The sequence below is a fragment of the Schistocerca nitens genome, chromosome 2 (genome assembly GCF_023898315.1).
Source record: "Schistocerca nitens isolate TAMUIC-IGC-003100 chromosome 2, iqSchNite1.1, whole genome shotgun sequence".
Taxonomy (NCBI): Eukaryota; Metazoa; Arthropoda; class Insecta; order Orthoptera; family Acrididae; genus Schistocerca; species Schistocerca nitens.
The window spans coordinates 580,113,032-580,131,110 of NC_064615.1; the positions used below are offsets into that span (position 1 = coordinate 580,113,032).

Sequence of the window (18,079 nt, forward strand, 5' to 3'; positions counted from 1 at the left end):
CACAGACTTGCAGGGTCTCAGCCACTAAAGCGACTTCACTTGTACCAATTGGCGTTGCAAGACATTACATGTGGGCTCCTTGATTCGTGATGTTGTTGTTCACCTGGCACCCGATCCAGAGGTCCGCATGGCTCCATTGAAACTTGATAACGCCACACTGGAAGACATTCTGTGTGTAGCCCACTCCTTTGAAATCATACAAGTGGTGAATGAGCGTCTCATGGTGAGGCCACAAGTGGCAGCAATAGTGTTCTCCCTGTGGGTGCCTCCCTCGCGCTATCAGCATGGTACCGCCCACAGAGAGCAAAGTCATCGAGACTCCTACTCCTCCGACGTCTGTGGCTTTGGAGCCACCGGAGTCCCCATCGCTGGAAGACGTGCACGCGCTGTCAGAAAGATGGCCATCTCCGATCTATCTGTTGGAGCTGCTCAACCCACTCCCACCCATCAGCCACGGGGCATCAGGATACCATGCACACACTGCAATCAGTCATCCCACTGGATGCCCCATAGTTGCAGAAGTTGTTCCTCATGCTCCGCATTTTTAACTTGGATGTTCATTTCCAGGTCGATATAGGGGCCACAGTCTGCTCAATCAGTCTAGCGATGTATACACGCATGGGTTCCCTGGAGCTCTCTCCCACCTCTGGGTGGTTGGTCGTGTATGGTGACAGACTATCCCCCTCCATAGGTGGTTCACGTTCCTGGTCACCTATAAACATGTTCCCTGGTTCCTGACCCTACTGGTGGTTGATCGTCCCTCGGCTTCAATCATTTTTGGACTTGATGCTTTCACACTGTTTGGCTTTTCGATTTCTGACAAAGTTACAGTCATTTATACTGTCATCCCATTCCAGAGCCTCAATGATCTGTGCTCCGCCTATGCCTCTTTGTTTCAGTTTGACTTAGGGTGTGCTTCAGACTTCCAGGCACACATTGCTCTCCGCCTAGATGCTCAGCCACGGTTCTTCCAGGCTTACCTCATTCCATTGGTCTTATGTCCAGCAGTCAAGCAAGAGCTCAATGGACTGCAGGCTGTTGGTGCCATTGAGTCTGTGAAAGCGAGTGCTTGGGTGACCTCATTAGTGGTGATCGGGAAACCCAATGGCTCCCTTCGCTTATGTGCGGATTTCAGAGTTACAACCTATGCACAGTCCCTGGTTGAAACTTGACCCATTCCCCAGCAGGAAGACCTTCTCACCAGACTTGCGCATGGCAAGTACTTCTCTAAAATTAACCTGGCAGTGGCTTACCACCAATTATCCTTAGATGAGGAATCCCAGAACAGCATTGTCATCAACACGCCTTTTGGATTATATAAATACAAGCACCTTCTATTTGGTATTTCCTCGGTGCCGGCTATTTTCCAGAAGTACCTGGAGCAGCTCACACAGCCCATCCCAGCTTGTGTCAATTATCTTGATGACATCTTGGTCACTGGCCATACATGCCATGAGCATTTGCAAAACTTCTGTACCTTATTTCATGCCCTGCAGTTTGCTAGCTTATGCTGTCAGCTTGAAAAAGTGTAGTTTCTTTCAACTGGAAGTCAAATACCTGGGGCACTGGCTCAGTACAGATGGCGTTCATCTGTCAGATCGCAATGTTGTGGCCACCAATTCCCTTCCCCACAATAAGGATTTATCGGACCTCCGGGTTTTTTTTGGGCAAGGATAAGTACTACTTAAAGTTTTTACCCCAGGCTGCTGATGTTGCACAGCCCCTCAGTCACTTGCATCACAATGGGTGCTTTACAACTGGACTCCTGTCTGTGATCAGGCTTTTCTCCACTTGAAAACTATGCTCAAGTCCGCCTCTTGCCTGACTCCCTTCTCTCTGGACTGCCCCTTGGTTGTGGCGGCTGATGCTTCGGCCTATGGTATTGGGGCAGTCCTGGCTCACAGGAATGAGGATGGCTCAGAATAGCCAATTGTGAATGCGTCCAAGATGCTATCCCCAGCATGGAGGAACTATTCTCAGATTGAGAAAGAGAGTTTGTCGATTGTGTTTCCCACCTACCTGTTTGGCATGAAGTTCTCTCTCCTCACTGATCACAAACATTTGGTTACCCTATTCGGCCCAGACACATGCCTCCCAGAGTGAACTGCTTAACGTCTCCAGTGCTGGGCACTGTTTTTATGCAATTACACTTACGTTATCTCGTACAAGCCCATCTCTCAATGCAGATGCCTTGTCATGTCTCCCCTTGGGCACTGATCCTGAGTTCAACCAGCAGAAAGTCCTCTGCTTTCACATTGATATGGCCTGCCAAGATACACTGAACAGATTTGCCATCACGGCTGCACAGGCCGCCTTTGTCACACACCAGGACCCCGTTCTGCAGCAGGTTCTCTGCTACATGACCCATGGTTGGCCCACCTACCTGACTCGCTGGTTGAAAACTGAATTCAGCCCCTGGCGGCACCTCTCACACAGGCTCTTGGTTGTGGTGGGTGTTCTTCTGTTGGCCGCAGAGGCTGACACCCTTCAGGTGATCATCCCACCTGATTTGCACCAATCCATCCTATGCTTGCTACACCACGGACACTGGGAGATGTCCTGTATGAAAGCACTGGCTTGTTGGCATGTTTATTGGCTCGGTATCAATGGCGACATTGAACATTTGGTCCATGGGAGTACGGTGTATGCGCATCACCAGGCCAGCCCTTTGCAATCATTTGCACCCTGTCCCATGCCTCGTCAGCCCTGGGACAGCATCCATCTCAATTTTCCGGGCCCGTTCTGGGGAATGATGTGGTTACTCCAGATACCTGTACATGGTGCGCATGGCGTCCACCATGACTGATGTCAAACTCACGGTCTTGGCTCAGGTTCTCGCCATCGAAGGCCTGCCTCATACCTTGGCCTCTGATAATGGCCCCCAATTCATGGCAGCCTCCTTCCACGCATTTTGTGAGGCCAACGATTCAAACACATCCACACCCCATCTGATCCATGCATCCTTCAATGGCACAGCAGGACGACTGGTCAGGATGTTTAAACAACAGCTAATAAAAGCGGTAAAGTCCTCTGCCACTACATCGGCCCTCACCTTATTTCCTGAGCACTTATCGCACCATGCTGATTGATGGTCATAGGCTGGCTGAACTTCTCCATGGGTGGCAACCACAGACCCTGCTCCATTTTCTGCTGCCATTGCCTTCTGAGCCCTGCTTCCAACCCTCTCAGTGCTACACCCTGGGAACGGCCGTGTGGACCTGCCCATATGGGGGCAAAGCTGCTTGGACTCCTGCCACAGTTGTTGTGACCCGTGGGCGGCATGTGACATCGGTACAGACACAGAAGGGGCTTGAGCGCCGCCACCATAACCGACTCCGGCCTCGTACACCTGTGGCACCTCATGTTCCCCAACCCCCCCGCCTCCTTCTGGTGTGCACGAGGCCCTCGAGTTGGCCCCACTGCTGACAGCCAAAAGCTCCCCGCAGGCACGCTGACACACCTTCCTGCATCCACAAGGATCGGAGGCACCGTGCAATGCCCTGTCCCTCCAGTGACATTTTGATGGATTCCACGTACTGCCCTCGCAACCCACCACTGGCAGTCGACAACACTGGGTCTCCCTCCGTTCCCTCCGTATGCCCACCCTCCACAGCACTGTCAAGGGCATTTCTGTCCCTAAGCACATGTTTCAAGGGGGAGATATCTGATGTTGGACCTGGATACCCACTAGGAGTTTATGTGCTCTGATGCACGACTGCGCTTTGAGCCTCGTCATGTGAGTGCGCCACTCTCTGTACCATGTGAAGTCCATGGCCAGTCACGTTTCCTGCGGTCGTGAATTTAGGCGGCTGCGCGGTGCTACTCCGGCAGTCTGTTACTCCTCATAGTTCGCATGTGCATCTCGGCCATAGTGCGTTCCAGTTCCATGTGTTGACATACATACTGACATTGTTTGGAGTGTTCCTGTGTTGTTGTCTCACCATGTTTATTCCCTCAGTTCTTGCTTGCTTGCCTCGTGTTATGTCCTTGTTGGTTGTAGTGTGTGTTGTCCCCTATTTGCTCGTTTGCCATGTCTGTTCATTGTTGGTGATACCTCGAGCAGCTCACCCACCAGGCAGCTTTGCGTCTCCATTCTCTGCCGTGTACCACTTGACAATCATTTGCGGCTATAACAATTGGGACACAGTGTTCATTGGAAGCCCACTCACACCTACCTCTACCTGCATGCATCAAGCTGACTTTAATTGTTCCAATACACGAGGGTCCTGCAAACATTGGCAAGGAGAGCTTATGTATTTCAGATGTGGAAAGCTTGAAACAACAGCTTGATCATCTTAAAAGTTGTGTTCAAGCAGAATGGCTATATGGACAAACAGATCAATTGTGTGTTCCTGTTTGAACCACAGGAGGAACTTTCAGAAGACACTTGTAAATTGGTGGCTATCTACCCTTTTGCTGGGAGTATATCTTCAAAAATAGGAAGAATTTTTAAAAGATATGAAATCAAAAGTGTTTTTCATCTGCTAGCCAAGATTAAGAGTGCCCCTTGGCTCAGTAAAGGGTTGCTTGGGACTGAGGAAGCTTGGTGTGTAGCAAATACTCTGCCATTATTGGGAAGCTTATATTGGTCAAACAGTTCGTATTATTCGGGGCCAATGTGTTGAGCACCAGTGCCACACACATTTGTTTCAGCCTGAGAAATCTGCAATGACAGAGCACTGTCTTACCAAGGGACATAAAATGTAGTATGAAGAAATACAAATGATTGCCCTTGTGTCTCAGTACTGGGACTATGTCTTAAAAGAATCCATTGAAATTTGACTGTCTGACAGTCTCACAAACAGAGACAAGGATTACCCTTTAAGTAAGATTTGGAACCCTATTTTGTCAGCCATCGGAATAGTGATTTATTGATTTCACCAGCCTCCACCACTGGGGCGCTATATGTTCTCATCTGCCAGAGGGTAGTTACGACAATTTCTTGCAAATGCTGTGTTGACCTTCTGTGGTGTATAAAAGAGCTGCCACTCACAGTCTGAATTCAGTGCCAACAAGTTTGTGCAACAACTTACTCACTTGAAGATGTTGGCCAGTTGGATTGTGGAAATATTCTGTAAAGACGACTCCACAATCCAGCTGCAGATCCAAGAATAATATTATGATATTGCTCATTGCTGCACCGTGATCAAGTTTTACCTTTTTTGAGAAAACTAATATGTAGTTTACAGCCACGTCATTTCATTGCAATATCATAGTAGTTGTCACTTCGTATTAACTTGTCAGGGTGCGTATTTGTTCTTTTTCAATAGCAATCATAGGATTAATCACTGTAGATAAATTCAAAAGTGTATTTGAACATGCTGTGACATCCTAGCAAGACAGAAAATATTAAACTAGTAACATGTATTGTGTTATTTCTATTCTTGTATGGATAAAAGTTATGGTTTCTTTGCCTCCATCCTTTGCTACTTCCAAAAATATCCATTTGAATGGTTATACTTTTTAAATATTGACATGTGTGAAACATAATTGCAGACATAGTTTCAAGCTATACTATGTTTATTTCCAGAAACTGCCGTAGAAAAACTATGCTCACTATCAGAACACAGACAGCAAAAGCTTTTTACAGTGGGGAGAATGACTAAAGTATTTTTCCATATGAAGGCTAATTTTTCTTATTTTATTTTTCAGAATAAAATTCAGTTGCAAGTACATTTTTATTACACTTTACCAGTTCAACAAATTTATCATCTTCAGAAGCTTAGTGTTCATTGAGCAGATGCCAATGTTTTCTTCATAGCAACGTAATGCCATGATATGTCCAGAAGTGTACGCATTGTATGTGATTATTGTAAACATAGGTTGGCAGTTTACAGTAACTGAATCACATCTGTATATATTGTAAGCTGTTGTGCTAGTAGTGAGGAACATTTCTTGGGGCAAGAACAACAGTTTGACATATACATAATTGTGGTTCAGTTACTGCAAATCTGTTTATAATAATCACATACATTATGTACATTCCTGGATGTATCATGGCGTTATGCTTCTACAAAGAAGGTATTGACATCTGCTAAGCCAATACTAAGCTTCTGAAGATGACAAATTAGTTTGTCAGACCTGGTGAAGTGTAATAAAAGTGTATTTGCAACTGACAACTGAATTTTATTCTGAAAATATATACTACAGTTGCTGAAAATGAAAGCCATGAATAAAATATTCCGGTTTTACTACTGAGGAAGGAATACGTTGATTGACTCTTTGGAATATATACATTTTGATTTTAAGCCACTCCTTGATATACATTGCCCCTCTTGTCTCATTAGCCACTGGATTTGGATTAACACTTTTCAAATGAATCCATGATAAAATGCAGTACTCCTACCTGGTATGGGCAATACACCTCTGTGGGTGTATTACATCCTCTTACAATGCTTCCGGTGACTCTCAGTTTGCCTTTCCTGTAACTATTTTTAGAGGATTGTCCCACTTTAATTTTATTTTGGCTGTTACACTTAGATATTTGATGGTTCTCACTATAGTTCATAATATGGAAGCATAGACAGAGTGACTGTTAATGAAATGACACATTCTGTACATAGAGGACAATGTTTGCACTAAATTCTCAATTCAACCAGTATTTATGAATTATATCAGATCATATCGGTCTCTGTGATACTGATTTATTTTTACCAGCCTAACTGATCCTAAGGCTCTGGAACTATCAAGGTATTCATATCGGATGTTAGCAATTAAATCAAACAGTGGAAAATCCAGTATGGAATGCAACAATATTATGAGAAGGAAAGTTGCTACTGACCATATAGCTGAGATGCCGAGTCACAGGTAGGCACAACAAAAAGACTCTCTCAGTTGAAGCTTTCAATCATTAAGGCCTTCGTTAACAATTGACACGTATACACACACTCACGCAAATGCAACTCACGCACACGATTGCAATCTCAGGCAACTGAGGCAGTGTGGTTTCAGTTGCCTGAGACTGCAGTCATGTGTGAGAATTGCATTTGCGTGAGTGTGTGTGCGTGTGCGTTGCGTATGTGTGTCTTTTGTTGACGAAGACCTTAATGGTCAAAACCTTTAATTGTGAATATCTTTTTGTTGTGCCTAGCTCAGCATCAGCATCGCTGCTATAGGATGTTAACAATTAGAAGATTTAAGCAGATTTAAATGCATATGTGAAATAGAGTAGAATATTGGAAGCAATGGACATCATGCTTTTCATAACCAAGGAGGATAACTCCTTTTGGAACATCAAAACACTAAATAAAATAAATCTGATTCTATAAAACACAACAGGCTAACAAGATGCACATTGAGCACGCAATCAAATTAAAAAAGATGTAAGCAAATAAAATGCTATAAGGATGAAAATTATCAGAAGAATCAAACAATGCATAAAAAAAAAAATTACAGTGGAATGGTAATCAATGAAAAGAAAACAGCAAATTGTGCTAGAAAAATAAAATCAAAAGTAGAATGAAATGGTTTCTGAAGAGGAAGCTAGAGTGGCTTATGGAGTAATGAATTAGGTATTATTAAAATGAGTTTGAAGATCAGTAGAAGATAAAGAAAAATATGAATAGCTTACCAAAAGTACACCAGAGCTTAATATTGTTGAGGAGGACTAAATGTAAGTTCCAGTCAGGGTGTTCAAAAATGGTTTTCCTGAATCCGATAACAAAAGTGTGGGGATGACTGTGTAGTATCTTTTGTTCTGTTGCTGTTGAGGCATAAACCTATAACTGGAATTAAGTATAAACACACATAAATTTACAATTTTGCCGTATATTTTTAAGATAATATAAAATAGATAACAATTTCATTTCAGTCTTCAGTTCTTGCCCATCAGAATATTTTGTATTGTTCTGTATCTGAAGTATTGTTTTTACTTTTCAGGTCTTCTGACATGAGTTCATTCCAGGTAATAACAAAAGTACTCTCAGTAATCTAACATGAATTGCCATTTTTGGCCTTGTTAAATAGAACACAGTATTTTTTTAAACTCATTCAAGACAAAAGTTATCCACATCATTGAGAATTGCTTTCACAAATAAACTACCATTAAATTTGGACTGATATCAGCAGAAAATGTCTTTAATGACACTGTTCCTCAGAAGGAGTGTTTTAACATTATGTCACAATACCAATAATCTGAAATTGCAAATCTAGTTTATTTTGATCTATTAGTAGCATATCACAAAAAATTCACACTCCCAATAATAAAATACCAACAGCCATTATTTTGGTTTTATTTGTTAAGCAACCAGTTTTTTTCCCACGGGCATATGTGCTCCTCAGAAAGCTGTGTTGCTGATGGCTGTCCAAGGAGTGCACATCCACATGGGAAAAAAATCTTCACATTACCAGTTGACAGTGCTGCATTGGTTTCTAACACGACGGTTACTCGATATATGCAGGCCTGAAGATGACATAATGTAATGTTGAAACTGGTTGCCTAACAAATAAAACCAAAATAATGTCTGTTGGTATTTTATTATTGGAGATCAACCAGCTGAAGTCCCGCACTCCAGACATAGGATGGAGTTACAGTTATTAAAAATTCACATTGTTGTTTCTGTCCTGGCTTCTAGCTTTTTGCTATATCATACTACTTTTATAATATTGTGCATCTGTATGAAAATGCTTCTGAGTGTGGCCTTCTGAAGATGTTTGACATGTTTGATACTTACACTGCATATCTGTCTGATTATATAGAAAAACTTAATGTTATGTTTTTAAAGTAAAAAGGAAACATACCTCAGGTTGGTGTTAGATACTTCATAGCCTATTTAAGCTCATATTGTGAAATTCTTACATGTGCAAGTGAAGGCTGTACCCAGTTACAATTAACAGTTTGTTTATTATATGAGGAAACCTGTATATTTATTTGCTTGGTCTATTTACACAAAGCGACACAATTCACATATTATAAACAATAATAGCTAGCAGCACAATCCACATATTATAAACAATAATAGCTATCAGCTTTGGTAGTTTATTGCAACATAAAATATGAAATTCTATTCTTCTTTTATGGAGTGCTTGAATTCATCTTGCCTTGTAATTTTTTTTTTTTTTTTGTGTCAGTTGATAATGCGTCCTTTTCTTTGGGTATTCAATTTGAAATACCATTTCTTTGGAAAGATTATCAAGTCCTTAACCTTTTGATAATAGTAATGAGATTTCAATTTTTGTTTACACTGTCATTTATTTTGCTGTTTGTGCCAACTCATTACCTTACCATTATCTTCCCCAGTGACTCAAAAACTTTAGATGTGTGTCCAGTTTTGCTAAATATAATGTCACTCATGCATTGTAATTTACTGATTTTCATCTTTCATAATGATAATTGTATTGGTGAATTTTTTATTCTTCACATTGTGCTGATAATACAGAAGTGTCTGTTACTTTATGTAGTACCATTTGAAGTCGCTTACATTAAGTTGCCTCGGTAGAAACATTATCTTTGCTTCTCCATACTCGTTTTTGTAGTTATTCATTTATCAACTGAAAATACAAGTTAGTGTAACAAGTCACATTAATTATTCTTCCCACTGTCTGTTTTGGTAGATTATACCTTTTTATCATCATGGAGATGCATTCAATTAATAAATAATGGATAGTTCGCGTGTATGACTTTGTGAGGGCAACTTATGGTACTGTGTGTAATGTAAATGTGACTCTGAAAGCAGGATGTGACCACAGGAAGATGGTCCCATAGGCTGCCAACACCCCCCCCCCAAAAAAAAAAAAAAAACTTGTATGTACTATAAGTAGCAATAACTCTTGCCTTTTGGATAAATATTATTTTTCCCTTCAATTTAACTTCCAGTAATAATATAGTGATTGGAATTTGACCAATACATCATTCTCATCTGGTGAGTGCACCCAATATTTAGGCACGTCATACATTTACAGAATTCTTTTTGCTCTTCAGAATACATTCTGCTTTAGCAATGACCCCAGTGGCAGAAGACGACATGACAGCTGGTGAGCACATAATGAACCTTTGGGGCTAGAGTGCAGAGCTCATCATCAGAAACAATGGTGCGTTACCTGTTGTCCATTGTTACTCCCTCTGCCTTTGCCCCCTACCTTTTCGAACACTACATTTTTTCTTAGCAAAAGGTCACACATACACTCAAATATGCACTCCTGTAGCCATAATGAGACAATATACTCGATTACTGAAAGTTGTGAAGAGGTGGACAGGAAGAAGCAGCTAGGGAGTGGAGAGAGAAAGGAGATTTGTAGAAAAGGGGGGGGGGGGTAGCGATTGGGGAGATAGAGACAGAGTGCCTACATTTGGAGGGGGGGAGGGGAGCAGTGTACAATCTGGACGGGAAAGGAGTGGTGTGGACAGAACAGAGAAGGGAAAAAATAAGGTGAGGTAGTGGGAACAGGTTAGCAGAGGTTTAGGCATTATGAGAGCACAGGGTATGGTGGAGGGACTTTTCCACCTGGGTAGTTCAGAGAAAGTAGTGTTGGAAGGGAATATCCAAATGGCATGTACAGTAAAGCAGCGGTTGAAATCATTTGTGTAGTGGTGCACAGGATGCTTGGCAGCTGGTTGGTACAGTTTTCTGTTTGTCACAGTTTGGCAGTAGCCATTAATGCAAGTACTCAATTGGTTACTTGTCATGCACCCATAGAATTCTGTACAGTAATTGTATCATAGCTGATAGATAACATGGCTTCTTTCACACATGGCCCTGTGTTTGATTGAATAGGAAATGTTTGTGACTGGACTGTGGTAGGAGGTGGTGGGTGGGTGTATGGAACACATCTTGCACCTGTGAAGATCACCAGGAAATGACCCACAGTTTGCAGAATTGGGAGTATGATTGAAAGAGGTATGACAATCATCATGAACCCCATGGGTCACTCCGCTCTGGTTGACCCACGTGCAAAAGCTCTCTCTCATGCCAACCTACATACTATCTCCTACCACAGTCCAGTCACAGGCAGTTCCTGTCCAAGCAAAGGCAGGACCATGTATGAAAGCAGCCTTGTTAAGATCAGCTATGCTGCAAATATTGTTCGGCATTCTGTGTGGATGTGGTAAGTAACCAACTGTGTATGCACCTAAACACTCTACGCTAAACTGTGGCAAACTGCAGAGTTAACCATCCAGTTACTGAACATGCTACACACTACTCACAAATGACTTCAATAGGTGCTTCATTACACAGGCTATTTGGATTTTCCCTTCCAGCATAACTATCTCTGAACTATGCAGGTGGGAATTATGTCTGCAGCATGCGTGCATTCTCACAGTCCCCTGGCCTAAACCTATAATAATCTGTCCCTGCTGTGTCACCTTACTGCTTTCCTTCTCTCTTCTGTCCACACCTCTCTTTTCCCATCCAGATCGTGCACTGCCTTCTCTCGCCCCTCTTGTCCTCCCCTCCCCCTCAAATGTGGGCACATCTCTCTCTCTCCCCCCCCCCCTCTCCCCCCTATCCACCCCTCTCCCCTCCCTCTCCCCTCTCCCTTCACCCTTTTCTGCCTCACTTCCTTCACTCTCCACTCCCTCGCTCCCTCTTCATCTGCAACTTCCTCCTCTCTTTTTTCCCTCCCCCCAACCACTTCCTTTAACTTCCTCTTCTGCTATGTCTTTGTGCTCTACCCTCTGTACTCCTTTTGTCCTGTTTTATGGCTGCAGAGTCATCTGTCCAAATGTGTGCCTCTTTCTGGCTACCCTCTCATTGCCACCTTCCATATCCCCTCCCCACATCCATCAGCTGAGGAAACTGCTTTCAAAGAGGAGTATCAGTAATCAGTCTCACCGGGGTCACAGGATTGTGCATTGAAGTGTTACTGTGGTTACATGTGTACTACTGCCAGAAAAAGAGCTAGTGCTCAAAACCTACTGTGAATGCTGTTTCCTGTTAAGTGGTGCTGTCTACACAAACTGATTCACTGTAGGTGAATGGTTGCTTTTTGCTTATTGTACACCTAGATCCATCCAGGAATTTCCTTCATTGTTGTAGCTTACCTTAAAAATAAGAGGAAAACGCGCGCACCCGCACACACACACACACACACACACACACACACACACACACACACACACACAAAAGTACAAGCAAGCACACCTCACACACACATCTGTCTCCTGTGGCAGCTTGGACCAGAATGCATTCTTTTTAATCTTTGTTGATTCATTATGGACTGTGGGACAATGGTTGTCATGTATTTCTTGATGCAAGAATTTACCAACAGCTGTATGTATTGTAGAAATTTATTTTATGAACTTCTTACATGCTACCAGTTTCGGCATTACATTGATGCCATCTTCAGGCCGCACACATCATAGTTGTAAAATCGCTATACACTGAATGTAATGCGAAACTGGTAGCATATAAGAAGTTCATAAAATAAATTTCTACAATACATATGGCTGTTGGTAAATTATTGTATCAAGAAAAAAAGGAATGCATTCTGGTCTGATCTTGTGTGTGTGTGTGTGTGTGTGGGGGGGGGGGGGGGGGACGACTGAAAGCTAATGTGTATGTCTCTCTTAATGGTGCATGTCTGCAACTTAACATGTCATCTTTATGGTAAACAGCCATCTACCTTTTCCTTAAATTTTTGATATTCCACCCTGGAGTTTCCATTGTTTAATTCAATAATATGTTGCTTATGGCTCTGAGCACTATGGGACTTAACTTCTAAGGTCATCAGTCCCCTAGAACTTAGAACTACTTAAACCTAACTAACCTAAGGACATCACACACATCAATGCCCGAGGCAGGATTCAAACCTGCGACCGTAGCGGTCGTGCGGTTCCAGACTGTAGCGCCTTTAACCGCTTGGCCACCCCGGCCGGCCAATATGTTGCTTACATTATTGTAATATTCGTTTCCTTATATGAGCATGGACATGGGCATGGGACTCAGAATATCATCATCAAGAAAAACAAAATGGCATGGATGGTTCAGAGTGTGGAATGTTACACTGCTTAATCAGGGAGAGAGGTTGGAAAATTTAAAAAGGGAAATGGATGGAATGAATATAGTGGGAATTAGTGAACTGCAGTAGCGGAAGAGCAGAGCTTCCAATCAGATCAGTTGTCATCATCGTCTTCAGTCTGAAGACTGCCGCTTTCCATGCTACTCCATCCTTTGCAACCCTTTTCACCTCTGAATAACTGTTGCAACGTACAGCCTTCTGAATCTTAGTGTATTCATCTCTTGCTCTCCTCCTAAGATTTTTAACCCCCCTGCCCCCAACACTTCCCTCCAATACTGAATTGGTAATTCCATGACAAGTCATAAGTCTTATGAAATGATCTCTTCTTTTAGTCAAGTTGTGCAACAAGTTTTGTTTAGCCCCAATTCCATTCAGTACCACATCATTAGTTACGTAATCTACCCACTGAATCTTCAGCATTCTTCTGTAATACCTCATTTCCAAAGATTCTGTTTTCTTCATGGCTGGACTATTTAGAGTCGACATTTCACTTCCATACAAGGCTACACTTCATACAGGTACCTTCAGATATAACTTCCGAACACTTAAATGTATACCTTTGATGTTAACAAATTTCTCTTCTTTGGAAATGCTTTTCCACCCATTGTCAGTCTACATTTTATCTTCTTCACTTTGGCTGTAATCAGTTACTTTGCCAGCCAAATAACAAAACTCATCTACTACTCTAGTGTCTTGTTTCGTAATGTAATTTAGCCTTACCCTTGTTTTGCTTTTGTTGATGTTAGTCTTAGGCTATATCCTGCTTTCAAGACGCTGTCCATTCCATTTACCTGATCTTCCAAGTCATTTGCTGTCTCTGAAAGAATTAAAATGTCACTGGCATACCTCAAAATTTTTATTTCTTCTCCCTGAACTTTAATTTCTACTCCAAATTTTTCTTTGGTTTCCTTTACTACTTTCTCTATCTACAGATTGAACACCATGTCGCATTCCCTTCTCAACCACTGCTTCCCTTTTATGCCTCTGGATTCATATAACTGCCATCTGGTTTTTGTACAAGTTGTATGTAACCTTTTGCTCCCTATTTTTTACCCCTGCTTCCTCCAGATTTTCAAAGAGTGTATTCCAGTCAACATTGTCAAAAGCTTTCTCCAAATCTACAAAAAGTATATAAATGTAGGTTTGCCTTTCCTTAACCTATCTTCTAAGAAAAGTTGTAGGGTCAGTATTGCCTTGTGTGTTCCTACATTTGTGTGAAATCCAAACTGATCTTCCTTGGTGTCACCTTCTACCAGTTTTTCCATTCTTCTGTAAATAATTCACATTAGTATTTTGTAGATGTGTGTTATTAAATTGATATTTAGGGTATATTCACACCTGTCGGCACCTACTTCCATTGGAATTGAAATTATTACATTCTTCTTCAAGTCTACATCTACATCTACACTCCTGGAAATGGAAAAAAGAACACGTTGACACCGGTGTCTCAGAGCCACCATACTTGCTCCGGACACTGCGAGAGGGCTGTACAAGCAATGATCACACGCACGGCACAGCTGACACACCAGGAACCGCGGTGTTGGCCGTCGAATGGCGCTAGCTGCGCAGCATTTGTGCACCGCCGCCGTCAGTGTCAGCCAGTTTGCCGTGGCATACGGAGCTCCATCGCAGTCTTTAACACTGGTAGCATGCCGCGACAGCGTGGACGTGAACCGTATGTGCAGTTGACGGACTTTGAGCGAGGGCGTATAGTGGGCATGCGGGAGGCCGGGTGGACGTACCGCCGAATTGCTCAACACGTGGGGCGTGAGGTCTCCACAGTACATCGATGTTGTCGCCAGTGGTCGGCGGAAGGTGCACGTGCCCGTCGACCTGGGACCGGACCGCAGCGACGCACGGATGCACGCCAAGACCGTAGGATCCTACACAGTGCCGTAGGGGACCGCACCGCCACTTCCCAGCAAATTAGGGACACTGTTGCTCCTGGGGTATCGGCGAGGACCATTCGCAACCGTCTCCATGAAGCTGGGCTACGGTCCCGCACACCGTTAGGCCGTCTTCCGCTCACGCCCCAACATCGTGCAGCCCGCCTCCAGTGGTGTCGCGACAGGCGTGAATGGAGGGACGAATGGAGACGTGTCGTCTTCAGCGATGAGAGTCGCTTCTGCCTTGGTGCCAGTGATGGTCGTATGCGTGTTTGGCGCCGTGCAGGTGAGCGCCACAATCAGGACTGCATACGACCGAGGCACACAGGGCCAACACCCGGCATCATGGTGTAGGGAGCGATCTCCTACACTGGCCGTACACCACTGGTGATCGTCGAGGGGACACTGAATAGTGCACGGTACATCAAAACCGTCATCGAACCCATCGTTCTACCATTCGTAGACCGGCAAGGGAACTTGCTGTTCCAACAGGACAATGCACGTCCGCATGTATCCCGTGCCACCCAACGTGCTCTAGAAGGTGTAAGTCAACTACCCTGGCCAGCAAGATCTCTGGATCTGTCCCCCATTGAGCATGTTTGGGACTGGATGAAGCGTCGTCTCACGCGGTCTGCACGTCCAGCACGAACCCTGGTCCAACTGAGGCGCCAGGTGGAAATGGCATGGCAAGCCGTTCCACAGGACTACATCCAGCATCTGTACGATCGTCTCCATGGGAGAATAGCAGCCTGCATTGCTGCGAAAGGTGGATATACACTGTACTAGTGCCGACATTGTGCATGCTCTGTTGCCTGTGTCTATGTGCCTGTGGTTCTGTCAGTGTGATCATGTGATGTATCTGACCCCAGGAATGTGTCAATAAAGTTTCCCCTTCCTGGGACAATGAATTCACGGTGTTCTTATTTCAATTTCCAGGAGTGTATATCCATACTCCGCAAGCCACCTGACGGTGTGTGGTGGAGGGTACCTTGAGTACCTCTATTGGTTCTCCCTTCTGAGGGCATTCCTTCAGTCTCGTAGATATTGCATACCAGATTGAATTGTTTTGTTATGGCTGGCTCTCTCAGGGATGTCAGTAGTTCAGAGGGAATATCATGTACTCCAGGGCTCTTGTTTCAAGTTAGGTCTTTCAGTGCTCTGTCAAATGTACCTAGCAATATGAATCTCCCATCTCATCTTCATCTACATGTTATTCGCTTCCTATAATATTGCCTTTAAGTTCATCAGCCTTGTATAGCCCTTGTGTATACTCCTCCTACCTTTTTGCATACCGAGCAAGGTGGCGCAGTGGTTAGCACACTGGACTCGCATTCGGAAGGACGACGGTTCAATCCCGCGTCCGGCCATCCTGATTTAGGTTTTCCGTGATTTCCCTAAATCGCTCCAGGCAAATGCTGGGATGGTTCCTTTGAAAGGGCACGGCCGACTTCCTTCCCCATCCTTCCCTAACCCTATGAGACCGATAACCTCGCTGTTTGGTCTCTTCCCCCAAACAACCAACCAACCAACCTTTTTGCATTCTCTTCTTCGTTTAGTAGCGGTTTTCCACCTGAGATCATGATGTTCATACAGCTGCTTCTCTTTTCTCCAAACGTCTCTTTAAATTTCCTACAGGCAGTATTTATCTTTTCCCTAGTTATACATGCTTCTATAGTCTTGCATTTTTAATATAGCCATTCCTGCTTAGCCATTCTGCACTGCCTCTGTCTCATTTTTTAGATGTTTGTGTTGCTTTTTGCCTGTTTCATTTGCTGCACTTTTTTTGCTTTCATCAATTAAATTCAGTATCTCTTGTGATATCCACGGATTTCTACTAGGTCTTTTTTCTACCTATTTGATCAACTGCTGCCTTCACTATTTCATCTCTCAAAGCTACCCATTTGTTTTTACTGTATTCCTATGCCCTGTTTCAGTCAGTCTTTGCCAAAAGCTCCCTCTGAAACTCTGAACAACCTCTGGTTCTTTCAACTCCTTAATCTCTTACCTTTTTGTAATTTCTTTAGTTTTAATGTACAATTCATAATCAATAAATTATATCGGGGTACACATATTCTCCTGGAAACGTCTTACAGTTTAAAATCTGGTTCCAAAATCAATGTCTTACTATTATATAATCAGTCTGAAACCTTCAAGTGTCTTTAGGCCTCTTCCTTGTATACAACCTTCTTTCATGATTCTTAAAGCAAGTATTAGTGATGATTAAATTATGCCCTGTGCAAAATTATTCCAGGCAGCTTCCTGTTTCATTCCTTTCCCTCAGTCTGTATTCGCCTACTATTTTTCCTTCTCTGCCTTTTCCAAATGGGTAATTCAGGAATGGAGCTAATAGTGACTAAGAAAACAGCAGTGCAGGTAAGGTACTATAAACAGCACAGTGAATGCATTACCATAGCCAAAATTGACAAGATACCAACACCCACCACAGTAGTAAAAGTTTACGTGCCGACTATCTCTGCAGTTGAAGAAGAGATTTCAGGTGAGTACAGAGTTATATACAGGGTGGAAAAAAATTGTGTCACAAAATTTTAAGCCTGGATAGCTGACGCCAGTAGGAACCAAAATTACTGTTATTGTGCACATCGACAACGCACAGTTTTGAAACTATGGAAATTTGGTGCCACACATTCTGATTGGCTGCGGAATTGCCATGTTGCCAGATGCTCTGGACAATGCATGACTGCAAATGCTTTGCCTGCTGCAGATCGCGATGTATCCAAGGTGGCCCGTACACTCAGTGGTAGCATGCCAGCCTTCGAATCTGGGGTCTGGGAGGCGAATCCACTGGGGTCACAACACATCCATTGTAGCTTCATGATAAGACATAGCTGGGACAAACCCATCAATGGCTGTTAGTTCGCATACAGAAAGTATTTTACAAATTGTAATGGCCCTGAAAAGGGCCTTTTCTGTAGCTAGGACACTGGTTACATAAAGTAGGTGCTTGAACTGGCAACCCTCTGATTCAACACAAGCTTGGTAATGACGAACGTGGTTTTGCTGAACTCTTTCAAAGATTTCTGGCATTGCCCTGATGAGATTGGTGGCATGTTGTATGCAATCCATTAATTCCTCTTCGTTTCTAGGTGGTTCGCATCCAGGTGGGTGAACAAGAACCTTGAAGAATCCCTTCAGGAAAAAGTCTGGTTGTGTGAGGTCTGTTGATCACGGGGGCCATGTCCTATGAGGACCTCTGCCAATTACCCGACCATTGAAGT

The 18,079-nt window shown here is 43.4% G+C and overlaps 1 protein-coding gene across 3 annotated transcripts in view; it reads left to right on the forward strand.

Moving 5' to 3' along the window:
• The window catches only part of LOC126236637 (stimulator of interferon genes protein homolog), a 351,257-nt gene that overhangs the window by 36,207 nt on the left and 296,971 nt on the right, over nucleotides 1-18,079 (forward strand). For 2 of the 3 annotated variants that reach the window (XM_049946092.1, XM_049946091.1), the window contains exon 2: nucleotides 7,879-7,903. The exons of the other annotated variant lie outside the window; for it this stretch is intronic. In XM_049946092.1, the coding sequence (XP_049802049.1) occupies nucleotides 7,889-7,903 (15 nt within the window). In that variant the 5' untranslated portion in view covers nucleotides 7,879-7,888. The remainder of the gene's footprint in view (nucleotides 1-7,878; nucleotides 7,904-18,079) is intronic. 3 annotated transcript variants of the gene reach the window in all.